The sequence below is a fragment of the Gallus gallus genome, chromosome 1 (assembly GCF_016699485.2).
Source record: "Gallus gallus isolate bGalGal1 chromosome 1, bGalGal1.mat.broiler.GRCg7b, whole genome shotgun sequence".
NCBI lineage: Eukaryota > Metazoa > Chordata > Aves > Galliformes > Phasianidae > Gallus > Gallus gallus.
Genome location: NC_052532.1, coordinates 188,488,443 through 188,501,803, shown reverse-complemented (window position 1 = coordinate 188,501,803; position 13,361 = coordinate 188,488,443). Strand labels below are relative to the sequence as shown.

The window sequence follows — 13,361 nt, the reverse complement described above, 5'->3', positions numbered from 1 at the left end:
AAAGTTTCAAGGTCTGTGTGTTGCTAAGCACAATTTGTTGACCTTGTATCATAAATCAAAAAGTGATGGATTGGCAAGAAAATCCCAAACTAGACTTCCTGCTCACTATCTACTATGTTGAGGCTCAGTTCACTCAGTATTTAGAACTATATTTCTGTAGGCCTCAGTGTTTTTTCTCATTTTTGGTGTAGTTATTCTTCAGGTTTAAAATAGCCATTGAATGTTGTAGATACTGAGGATGCAGTCTAGAAATTATATAGAACACGGAAAACTTTCCATAGTTGGAAAAACAAAAGGCTAATTTTGAAAGTGGCTTAATTTTGGAATGCAGTGACCGTTGGCCTTCTGTATGTTGGTGATACCATAAGCAGACAAGGGCTGGACTTTACATGTAGAGCCATGCGTTTCATGTAGAAGAGGCTGGTCTAGCTGCATATTTTACTGTCCTTGAGTGTTGTGTAGAGACTGGGCTGGAAGCAGCTCTTGAGCAATGGTGTCAGATATTCCCAGAGCATTGCTAAGAGAGGTTTGCTTCTACTGCTTCTAAACCCCTCTGATAAGGGAGGTTCCACAAGCTCGCAGTTGACTTCTTGCAGTGTACCACTGCCCAGTGAAGGAAGCTCTCTAACATCCAACCTACATTATCCTCGCTGTAGGTTTATTTCACTTCTCTTCCTTCTGTACCAATGACCAATGAGATATTTATCAGTATGTCATTATGACTTTGTGTATATTTGAAAATAGTTCTATTTGTCATCAGTTACCTTTGTGTTTAGTTTCAGCAAACAGTTCTTTATTTTTGCCAACATTCATGCCTTGCATGCCTATTATTTTCACTGTCTCCTTCTACAATGTCTTGTTTTGTCTACACTTTCCTTTAACAGTAGTGCCCAAAATTAAATTGCAAGATTTTAATAGCACCAGGTTATTAGTGTAATATATTGCTACATCCTACCTCTTCTGCTTCTAAACGAGTCCATAATTCTATTTCAGAGGGTTCTCTACAGCATCTATGGAGTTTGTTATACTCCTGTATTGCCTATGCAGTTGTTTCTACTTTTCTATATTTTTTGAGTGTATGTGTGTATATGTGATTTTTCTTGCCAAGTACTTTGTATTTATTTTAATTGAATTTCATCTTGTTGACTTTGGACAATTCAATCACATTATGTGAAGAACTAAGGGATTTTGTTAATTTGTAACATAATCTCTATTCCACCGTTAGAATCATTAATGAAAAGAAAAGGGACGCAAAACCTTTCAGTTGACCTCAGTTAAAATTCCTTTGTAGTTGAATAATGAACTGCTGAGTTTTCTCCTGTATTGTATTTGAGCAGCTCTGTGCCCAATTTCTTAATGAACATATGCAACTGCCACAAAGGTGCATTCAAGTACAGATAAATTACACTTCCTCCTTTACTTAAAACATCTGTCAAATAAGAAAATTACAATGGTTTAAATATATTTGTTGGCCAAGGTGACTGCTTTTTATCATTTTATCTAGATATTTATAAACTTGATGTTTCAAATAATTTATTCTAGTATTGCTATGAATATTAGATGTTGCCTGGCTGACAACCTAAGGCTGCAACCTCAGCAATCGTGCAGATGATAAAGAACTGAGAGGAGTGGTTGATGCACCAGGTCAGCCACCAGGCCAGTCTCTTGTGCAGCCATCTAGAGGGACCTGGACAGGCTGGAGAGGTGGCTGGCAGGAGCTCTGTGGAGCTCATCTTGGGGGCATCCAGCTGGGAAACAGCTCTATAAGAAAGGACCTGAGGGTTCTGGTGGACACCAAGCTGAACATGAGCCAGTAATGCATCCTTTGAGCGAAGAAGGCCAGCAGACTCTTGAGCTGCATTAGGAGTGCTGCCATCAGGTTGAGGGAGTTGGTCCTTCCTCTCTACACAGTCCCGGTGAGACACTTCTGGAGTGCTGTGATCAGTGCTGGAGTGAAGACCTTGTCATGGTTTTCTAATTATGAGAGGCACTGAAGCACTTGGAGCATCTCATACAAGGAGAGGCTGTAAAGACTGGGGTTGTTGAGCATGTAGAAAAGAGAGCTCAGAGCGAGTATTAACAGTGTGTACTTGTTCATGTGCAATCAAACTGTAATCAAAGAACTTTAAGAAGGAAGAAGATAGGGAAAACAAAGCAGAATATTTAATAAATTGAGTGCATTTAATATGCAAAGATGTGCTGTTTTCTTTTTTCAGGAAACTGGTTCTTTGCCATTCTCACTTATTTCTCAATATCATTGCCTGGGGCTGTCAAAGTCATCATGGCTTCTTGTCCCTTCTACCTTGCAGCAATGGCATCCAGACAATTGATGATTGCTGTTTGAATGGCTAAATATGGTTTGAACTTCGGAGGGTTATGGTAGATCTTTTTAAGTAAGTCTCAGGTTTAAATGTGTCTGCATTTGCTGGTAGTTTGAAATATTTCACTGTCCTCACTTCACCCAAATGCTTTCATATGGAATGATTTCAGATGTTCACTTTTGTGATGCAGAATTGTGAAAGGTGATAGTACTGTGGAAGGAAAAGGAATAAAACACAGTGTTACAATATCTTGTCTGACATAATTTAAAGTCATATATCAGAGGGCACTGAGAATGGAAATAGTCTCATTGTAAGATTTTTTTTCTCTGAAGCTCATATTAACTTTGCCTATTCAGGCTTTCTGATCTGTATCTACCTGCAGCTTCCTAATCCACTCTTCTTCATCTGTTTGTAGCCTTCCAATGTGTAGTGCCAACGTTCCCCTTTTTTTTTCCACTTATGCCATCCATATCTTATCTTGCTCAAAACCTCTTGAACACTTGAAAATAAGTGCAAGTATTTTCTAAAATTCTTGTGAGTTGTCTGCAAGTTATTTTTCTCATAACTGCTGGTGTGAATGTGGGCCAGTATATTTGGCACGAAACAATATTTTCTCACTCTCAAGCTCTATCTGACAAAAATATGGATTAAGGCTGGTTATGAATTTAAAGCATGATACAGTTGTTCCTGACTGCTGTGTGTACAAGCAGTTCTATAGTCAAGACACAGCAGCTTGTTGCTGTGTCGAGGAGAACAATGATGCTGCCTCAAGGCTTCGTGCTCTATCATCTTCCATACTTCTGCCCCTGAGGTCTCTCTTCATTCCTTTTCCTGTGACCCAGCGATCTCCTTATTCAAATTGGCAGAAAACACCATTTTGACTTTGTTTTTTCCTCCCTGGGTTAAAGATGGAGAAAAATACGTTTAAATTTCCATTCTACTCTTTTATTTATTATTATTTATTCTTATTCTATTGTTGTTTCAATTATTATTATCTTCGTTCATTTATTTTTCTATTTATTATTTTATTCCTTTGCTGTATCTGCCGTCCCACCAACCTATCTTGTATTTCTGTTTTTTTCTGACTTTCACAGGACTGACCCAAAGTCCGCTATAAACAGGGGAATCCTTTTTGGGGGATTCAGACAAGCTTTCTTTTGTGCTGTTGAAGCATATAAATAAAGTGTAACTTTTATAGGAACAGTTGTAGAATCTTTGCGATCCAGAACATAAAGGAGAAGCATGATGGTTGATGCAATAACACTCTTTCTCCTTCTTGTAGGTCCTTTTGTTCTGCATCACATCTGCTCTGTTCATGTTCTTTTTCAGGTATGTTGCTCATATATCTGTTTATGTTTTTAAATATTAAATAGCTGACTTAATTTTCAGTATTCTTATGAAAACTTGAGTATATTCCTGACTCAAGACTTCTGAGTTGAATGGAGTGCTTCTATGGCATTGAAAGCCCATGGCTGTGAACATAATTGGGCTAAAAATGGAAATGCTGACTTAAATGCTTTAAATCTTCTGGAGATTTCACTGATTACTTAAGGAGCCTCTTCTCATTTTGTAATTAACACCCTGGAGATTTAACATTACGTAGTATGAAAAGTGCTGAAATACTGCTTTATTATAAGCTCTCACTGAGCTTACTGCAGGGAAGATAACTTTTTTCTTCTGATGAAAATACTGGAGAATAGGTAATGGAGATTTTATAGTCTTAAATAATACCACATGTTTGATGTCCATGGGGGTACAGCTGTTTTACATTCTTTTTTTCACACATTATCAGCTGTATTCCTTTCTTAAAACACTCAGTAGTAACTCAGATTATACACTGCTTTTATAACTTTTTTCCTCCCAGTTTGCAAGATATGTGTAATAAATTATCTACCTTTTCTGAGTTTCTTTTTTAAATACCAGGCTCCCCAAAATTACTGTTTTATATCTCTGGTTGGACCATTGCTTGTTAAAGTAACCTTTGACTACAACCCTTTGCCTTGGAATTTTCTATGGCTTGCAGCCATCAATGATACTTCAAGCCATATCATCCCCAGATAATTGCAAAACTCTAGAAATTGCAGCTTGTTTTTTTTGTAATTCCCTTACTTACAAATTACTTTCAGATATTGGCCAAGAACAGTCTGTGGATAGGAGAAAGCTATTAATTTGAAAGTTTCTAAAAAGCATTCCTCCTTTCATCTACTATCCATGCATCAGCAGGCTTTTTGCTGTATTTTGTCCTGTTTCCAGCATTATAGCACAGCAGCCTCTGAAAAGTTTAGTAGTTGGTTGAAAAGCTGGTAGAGTTGAAGTTGGACACCTGTCTGTATGAATGCTGATGAAACAAAAGCACAGCACCAAAGAGCAAAGGTATAAATGCTGTATGATTATGGAGGAAGCTCGCTGTCTCCTGTTTATGTCTTGATAATGAACCAGTTTGAACAGAAAACCTGGAAGCTGAATGAGAACTGACCAGAGCCCAGAAATATTTGGTGAATTCCTTCCTGACCTGACAATGCAACGTTGACAGTTGAACGAGTTCCAAGACACTTTCTCTTCTAAAATTAGTCCCTCTGTGCCAGGGGTGACGGATATCCTGTTGAACAATCATCAGGAACATTTAATTCCTTTGTCTCTCTTGTTATAACAGAGGAATTAAGTTACGGGGCTGGGTAGTTGTAGGTCCATTAATTTGATTCTCAGAAGAAAATATCGTGTTTTTTTGTTTTTTAAATAAACACCAACAAAAACTGTATGATGGATAAGTTGAAGTAGATTTATATTAAAAAAATCAGCACGAATCAGTTCATGTTCTTTTTTTCTGAGTTTAATCAGTATTGTGATTAGAACATCCTCACAGAGCTGGACGAGGTACACTCCCTCCATAAAATTCCAACCATAATTGTTGCAAACTTTCAGTGAGTGTAAGCCAACAGTGTCGCATTTCAATAATAAAAGGAAACACTGTCACAGGATGTGTAAACAATATTAGCACTTGGGAGGTGTATAAAGTTGTCTTTTTGTTGTACTTAAGATTTAAGGTGTTGGCAGTGCTTTTTTTGTTCTTTTGGATTATTGCACTCCAGTAAGAATATGGAATGGTGAGAGAAACTACAGAATGTGATCTGAGTTGACTGAACGTGATTTATTAAGAAGTATAGATTGAGGTTGTTTAATTAAAAAATAAAAGGGATGGACTAAGTGTCTTCATGTCCGTATGTCTAAGACTACTGAAAAGATGAAGAGAATAACAGTCTGTTGTCTCTGGTGCAACAGAGAGGACGGGACAGAAGAACAAGGTATTTACTCTTATAGCAATGAATTGTAGTAGGGATTAATTCATGAAGATAGTGAGGAAGAAAATCCTAAGAAGGAAACAGTGAAGAGATTCCCTGGTGAAGCTGAAGATGGTCTGTTCTTTCAGATCTATAGGAGCAAATTTTGGATAAGTTGGGTAATTTTGCTTAGGGAAAGCAAGGGATCATTAGTCTTCCTTAATTCGCCTTAATGGCGAATTAATTGTGAAATATTTAATGTAATAACCTGTCAAAGTCAGTAGAGCCTTTGGAAGAGGATAACTTTGTGTGCTTTTGTTGAATGCAATCTGAAAGATGTATCCAGGGGGAAAAAAATATTACAGGTCTGTGCTGTAGATACTGGTAAATCTTGTAGAATGTATGTAGAGATCATTATAGAAGTTGTTTGGAAGATAGTTTAAGATAAATATTATAATAAGATACTGAGAAACTTCATCATGCCAAAGAAGGAATTATCCAAATAAATTGAGAAGAATTTGCCTATTCTTCCATAGTGAGCAAGCAACACAAAAATGGTGTGGGGCATCCCTAACAATTAGTAGAGTGAGAAACGTAACTTTTCTAACACACATCAGATTAAATAGTTCATCCACAATTTTTAATCACGGTAATAGAGTAGGAGAAAAATTCCTTCTCAATGAGTACAGACAACAAAAAGTCAGTAGAGCTGCCCTTGGAGTTGTCCAGTTTGTTTGGACTGGGATTGTAAGTTGGTCATTATTTATCTAATGTGTGAATTCATCGTGATTGCTTCTGGTAAGATTTTGGACAGCCCTCAGAGGAAGCCTCTCTGGATCTACTCAGCCTCCTTGCCTGGGTTAGATAATCTTCCTGTCTCTTTTGACATCTGAAATAGAAAGGAATTGGAAGAGTCACTGCAGTGCTTTTCATGTGTTGAGTGGTTCAAAATTATTTCAGCCTTTTTCTAATCGTAAGCAGATTTAGTGTTAGAATTGTTGTGTTTTCAGAAAAGTCTCAGAAAGATTTTACTCAAGTTCAGATCTGCTTAGTTTAAGGAATATTTTGCCATTGCCTGTAGAATTCTCTTTACTGCTAACAAGCAACTATTGATCTGAAAATAGAGTCCTTCTTTGCTCTGTCTCTGAACAACTTGGTGTCCAGGATGTCTTCTTGTCCTTCCCACCCCACTAAAAAGTCCAAAGAGAACAGTAGCAATCTTGATCACCAAGATCATATATAATCCCTTCCATCATTAAAGATAAAATCCTAATATCTCTATGGTGTAACTTGAAGCTTAAAACTTTCTAAACAGAGACTAAATGTAGGTATGCCTCTATTCTATGAGAACATGACTGATTCTTGGCACTCAAATGAAAAAAATGAGAATGAAAGCAAAGTAATCTGTATTTTTTTAGTTCATATAAATTACCCGATCCAAGGTTATTAGGATCTCTGAACTGAGATGTGATGACTGTCGCAATCCATCATTGTAGTTACCTTTCCTGTACTGCCATGAGCACTCTTGCAGCTCCATGGGTACCTGAAATAAGGCAGTGTTTTTGTTCTGTGCAGTTGGATGGTTTCCCTCCCATGGCTCATACCATAATGCACATAGACGCATTGGCACTGCGAGCCAGTTCTTGGAAGCGCTTGAGATGAGCAAGGAAAGCAAAACTGCTCCTTTCAGCATTGGCACGGACTTTTGTCGTTTTAAAGTGACTGCATTTAGAATCATAGAATCATAAACATTGGAAAAGACCACTAAGATCACCCAGTCCAACCATCAACTCATACCAGCCTGACCTAAGGTGATCTTTACTGACCTATAACATGAAACATTACTTGAACTGCTAAGTTAAAAGCTGCAATCTGTGTGAGGGAATTATAATATATTCTATACATCAAGACTTCTAAGGTATCCTTTGGATTGCCTCCTGTTAGCTATTAGGTTGCACTTACTTTTTGTTGATTCTGGAATGCAAACAATCCAGTTGGTCATTATTCACCAAAAGGGAACAAAGTCAAGATGTCTCATATTGTAGCATGCTTGTACCTCTGTCCCTTGATGCACTCTGGTTGGAAATATCCCTATAACAGATTTGTGAATTGTGGTCCATGGAAGAATAGAAAAGTTCTTCCCTCTTCATTAGGATATTTCCTTTAATATAATGAAGTTTATCAGTATCTCATCTTAACATTTATCGTAAATTGTTTTCTGTAATGGTCTTTTGGACAGACAGCTCCTGATCCTCCTAGCCTGTCCCTTTCTGGGTGTTCTACACTGCTTCAAGCTTCACCATGCAGCCCTGATACATACTCTGGAGTTTCCCCAAATATCTATTGGACTATTCAAGCATTATTGCATCTACTGCAGGACATCAGGAAAAGCAAGGTGCTAAATCGCAGATTAAAAGAGTTGTAGTAGTACAATTAAAACCAGGAATAATTACTCCAGGAAGAGATAAAAGTGAGGAAGAAGCCAGAATGAAAGACAAATTCATCAGAGTGGTACAGAAAGGAAGAGGGAAGGGAAGGGAGGGAGATTGGAGAGGGAAAAAAAAAAAAGATTATGTCAGCAGACTGGACAAAAAATAGAAGAAAAAGAACTGGGAAAATAGCAGCTGAAATGCAGATGATAGGTTTACAAGCAACAATGTTATATTTACAGACAGAGGAAGCATATTTTAGTGTCTTATTTTTTTCTTCTTCTGAATCGTCTTTTACGGTATTTTTCTGCTTATGCTTCCCTTTTGTCTCCAAAATATCCTTCTTTGTTGTGCTCATCTCCTCTGAAGTGCTGGAATTACGCTTCCTTGATTTTTAGTTAAATTGTAGTACACGCTAATTTGTATGGTGCAGCTTCTCATACATGTATTTAATGCACACATGCAGTTAATCCATTTGAAAGAGGATTCTTTCTCCTCCTACCTCTTTTTTTTTCTGAAAAACTTACTGAAAGGTGTAAGAGTTGACCCTTCCCATATCTTCAGGAGTTAATTTTCAGATGTCATTGAGCTCCTTTGGGGATTAGGGGAGTTGGACTCCCCTATTTGGCTTGTAGGTCCCTTCCAACTCAAACCGTTCTCAAATGATTTTATGATCAGCATTATAATATGTGATTTGTTTTAAAATGCACCATTTTTAGAAGTATCTTGGAGCAGAAGCACACTTTTCTTTCATGTTTCAGTTAAAAAAAATGCAGTTTGAATGGAATTAAGGTGATGGGATGGAAGGGTTTCGATTATACCATAGTTTTGTCATCTTATTTCAGTTTGAATCATTCAAGGCAATGGATGTTTCTGGAGTGCTGTTAGAGAATAATTGCATAGAATAAAAAATAAGCAGGAGGAATGCTATAAATGGGTAAAAATAAATATTAACCACTAATCAATGCTGGTTTGTTTTGAATATTAAGCTGTGGGTTTTGAGGGGAGTGGGTGATTCAGTGGTGGTTCTCCTGTATATATTTATAGAAATTTGCATTAACAGAACTTGCAAACTCTATGCAACAAGTGAACACATCAATATAAATGCAGTCTACGCAAACAGAGAAAATCAGACAATTTGTGTGAATATATTTTGTCTGGCTGCAACTCTGGTTGCTATAGTAGTTAATCCAGTGACTGTATGCTACCAGTCATATTAGACATGTTAATACATCTGCTCTGCACACTGGAAAGGAAAGCACCCTGTATGGGCTGTAGCTAGCTATTATGGGAAATCAGATGGTTCTGATGATTGATTGATCATAAGTTGAGCATAAAGTCTGCCTTCTAGGGGTAAATTCTGATGTTATTTTCTGAAGCAATAATTTCAGACCATCAGAAGTTACTGCTGTGCTTGCACAAAGCAGAACACGGTGTTCTCAAACTCAGAGTTTGCAGAGCTCACAACAGAAAGCTCTTGATCTCTTAATGTAATTTATATTATATGATGATGGGGAGCGGGTAATGAAAAATAGAATGAAAAGCACATTTAAGAAGTGCACATGCACTGCCTTATACTGTCATTAAGATGGAATATTGAAACTTGTCTAAATTCACTGGAAACCTTAAGAAAGATCCTTTTGTTTGCAGAGCCTTTTATTCCATCATTAATGAAATCCTAGCCTCCCAAATTACAGCTATTTACTCTTCTTTCCCAGTGAAACACATATCCTGTAATTTATTCAGTATTTTTTGACATGATATTTCAAAGTGTCTTTATTTGCTTTTAAAGATGTGTGGTGCCAGTGCTGGATTGGATTCTATCATTTAATTGTCTAAGCTCCCTTTTGTACAGAAGCAACTACTTGAAAAGTACTTCTGCTTTTTTAACATTGGTCTGTTTTTTACTGTAGAATGAGCAAACTTAATAGTTGGGGTTGATATCATCTGGATTCAATATCAAATCCACTCCCCCTTTCTCACAGAGTTTTTCTTTTACATTTGATGCAGAGATACAAGAGTATATTAAAACTCCTCTGCTGTTGAATTGTTAGGTAATAAATTAGAAAAAAATTAGATGAGATTTTTTTCATTTGTCCATATATATATATATGTTTATAATGTCCTTATGTAAACATCTCAGGTTCAGTGGTTCAGAGCACTATTTTGATAACTTCCATGGAACTTCATTTCTGAGATATTTTGGATGACCTGATGAGTCAGTGAAACATCCAAACTTTTAAGAAACTCTATAAGCATCAGTTAATGCTATTTAGTGAAAGCAAGAGTAAAGAACCATGGCAGAGCAGCCATTGTGGGTGAGGAGGTAAGCTGGTGGGTTCACTCTTGCACTTCTCTGGCAGAGCAGTGGTGTACAGTTGCACATTATTAGCTCAAATGCAAGTATGTGTAGAAAAGTGAGGTGTCTGTCTTCTTGCATAACGATAGAATAAATTGTCAGAAAGCATTTTTCATTTTTTATTTGCAAGGAGCACATTTCCTCTTTTATAAGACTTCCACTGAATTTCACATTTGCTTTTCTTTTTTTCCCTTAACACTTGTAATGCCATGCAGTATGGCCTGGGTTTGATTGATGGGAAACCAACTCCAGAGTTCTGCGGAACTTCGATCATCATGCCTTGCTGCACTCACAGGAGCAGCAGGGTGTTGTGTATCCACTCAGACCTTGCAGAATCATTTTGTAGAGCCACAGAATGGCTTACATTGGAATGAACCTTCAAGCCCACCAAGTTTCAACCCCCTGCCATGGGCTGGTTGCCCTCCACCAGGTCAGGCTGCCCAGACTACGTTATCATAGAATCATAGAATGGCTTGGGTTGGAAGGGACCTCAGAGGTCATCTAGTTCCTACCCCTGTGCCGTGAGCAGGGATGCCAGCCATTAAATCAGGCACTAGATTGTGTTGCCCAGGGCCCTATCAGTACCGATATCTGTAACTTGATCTAACTGTTTACAGTAAATAACTTAGGTCTCAAACTCTTCTTTTAAATAATAAGTGCTAGGAGGAGAGCAAACTCTCTCAGATGGAGAAAACAAGAAGTGCACAATTTGATCTGAGCTGTGACAGCATCCCCATTCTAGCACTGAGTGTCAGAACTGGATGGCCCATACTGGACTATCAAAGTACCTCATTTGCAAGGCACCAGGTCATTTTTTTTTTTTTTTTTTTTGCTTATTTTCTTCCCTTGATCTGATACAGAAACATTATATGTTCCTGCAGTGTTACCTAAGCCTTTATTTTGCTCAAATGATATCCCCCGAATAAAAGTGATCATTGTCCTTTATGTTTTTCTAAAGCAGATGGATACCAGCTCTATTCCTTTGAACCTTTGTTAAAGGAGATTTTCCACTCCCACCTCATACTATTTTTCACTTTGTTTTTCAAATTAAAAAGCTGAGAGTGGAGTAAAATAAGTAGGCAAGTATTTTAATGCTGTATTATGCTCATCTTCAAAACAACTTTTGTAGTTGGAATGTATGAGCTGAGTTAGATGACGAGGAACCTTAACTCTGGGAGCTGAAGTCTTGGACTGGTATTTGATTTCCTGTGGTTAAATCAGTGCTACTCCTGTTCCTCCAGCATGCTGAAGGGCTGCATAATTGGCTTTCTCAGCAGTTGTGAGTGAGGAAAACACTGTTCTGTCTAATGCACATCTATCCCAGCTTGTTTTGTGGTTGTACTTTTTCATATTGAGATACTTAGGTAGATCTACCCAGAGAGCCGTGTGCCCCATCCCTGGAGGTGCTCAAGGCCAGGTTGTATGGACTCTGGGCAGCCTGGTGGAGGGCAACCAGCCCATGGCAGGGGTCGGAACTGACTGGGCTTTAAGGTCCCTTTTAAGTTGTGATTCTGTGATCTGTTCCCTAGCAATATACATTTTGTCAAGTCAAGAAAATACACTTAAAATGATTGAATTCTCTTTCTTTGGGCTTTGATGCTTTTAAACAGGTAAAACCAATTTTTTATTAAGCTCAGGTGCTTTGTTGCTTCCTGTGGATTGAATAGTGCAAAAGATTTAACCAATAATGGGAAGAAAGGGATACATTTTGATAAAAGCATCATGTTTTTCACAGCCACTTTGCACAGTATGATTGTCAATTTGCCTGATATAAAAGAACTGAAATTGTGATTTTAGTTACATATATTACATATATATTACATATCATGTATATATTACCTATATATATTACATGTATAATTAAAAATGTAACCAAATATTCATTACAGAAGTAGTTTCTTTAGAAGTTAAAGCACCCAATCTTACCAACAGTTTGTTTACTCCTTCATAGAAGGCACTAACTTTTGAATGTACCGTGAGAGATGATGTTTCCTTTTCCATGTTTGGCCACCTTCAGACATATGGTAGATAGACTGCTGGAGCTTATTTCAGCCTCTTCTTTCCCAACAACAGATCTTGTGCTGGTTTAACAGATTGCCCTACGTGTGGCTGGATCTGGTTGCCCAGACTCTTCAGTAGAGGAAACACATTGCTGCAGACAAGTAGCGCAAGAATTAGAATGGTACAATAGGGAGTATTTTTCCACCATTATCACTTTTCAGTGCGGATTCTTTTTCAGAGACGTACCCGCAGCTCAGTGAACCAGGAAGGTGTTTACCTGCAAGGTGATCTGGCTGTAAGGGGAGAAGCTTTTGAAGTCTACAGTTTCAGGCGTCTCTATCCAGAGCCATCCCCAAAGGAAGAGAAAGAATGTCCCCTCCCCATTTTCAGGTTTTCTCCATCAATCACAAAGGGCTTTTGTCCCACTGCTGTATCGATGTGTCTAGGCTTTGGTGGTTTGTCACATTTCTGTCACCCTTAAATGCAAAATAAAAGAGGGGAAATAGCTCTTGTGTCTCAGGTGTAGAGAATCAACTGCTGCGGACATTGGGGACCTGCTCGGAGCCAGGCTGCGTGGCAGGCTGGGCAATGAGAAAACAATGCAGATCTGATCTCTGTCTTTGATCCTGGTGTGGAAGCATTGAGGTCCCCGAGTGGCAGTGCGGTATGGACATGGCATCCATCTGCTTTAATCCTGGTGCTGGAGATCCGCTCACAAGGTGCAGAGATGGGATTCTATTTTTGCATGATTTCAAATCTGGTAGAGATATTTTGTCTATCTTTATGGCTCATTATCAAACATTATGGATAGTTTTCATACAATCATAGAATCACTGAACCATTTGAGTTGGAAGGGACCCTTAAAGGCCATCTAGTCCAATTTCCCTGCAATGAACAGGGACACCTACAGCTCCATCAGGGTGCTCAGAGCCCCTGCCTTATTTATTTCCTCCCCCCCCTTACTTATTTTCCT

The 13,361-nt window shown here is 38.1% G+C and overlaps 1 protein-coding gene across 7 annotated transcripts in view; it reads left to right on the top strand.

Moving 5' to 3' along the window:
* Positions 1-13,361, top strand: part of TMEM135 (transmembrane protein 135) — a 167,144-nt gene that overhangs the window by 104,335 nt on the left and 49,448 nt on the right. For all 7 annotated transcript variants that reach the window (XM_015280334.4, XM_015280342.4, XM_040648167.2 and 4 more), the window contains one exon: positions 3,604-3,650. In XM_015280334.4, coding sequence (XP_015135820.1) covers positions 3,604-3,650 — 47 coding nt within the window. The remainder of the gene's footprint in view (positions 1-3,603; positions 3,651-13,361) is intronic.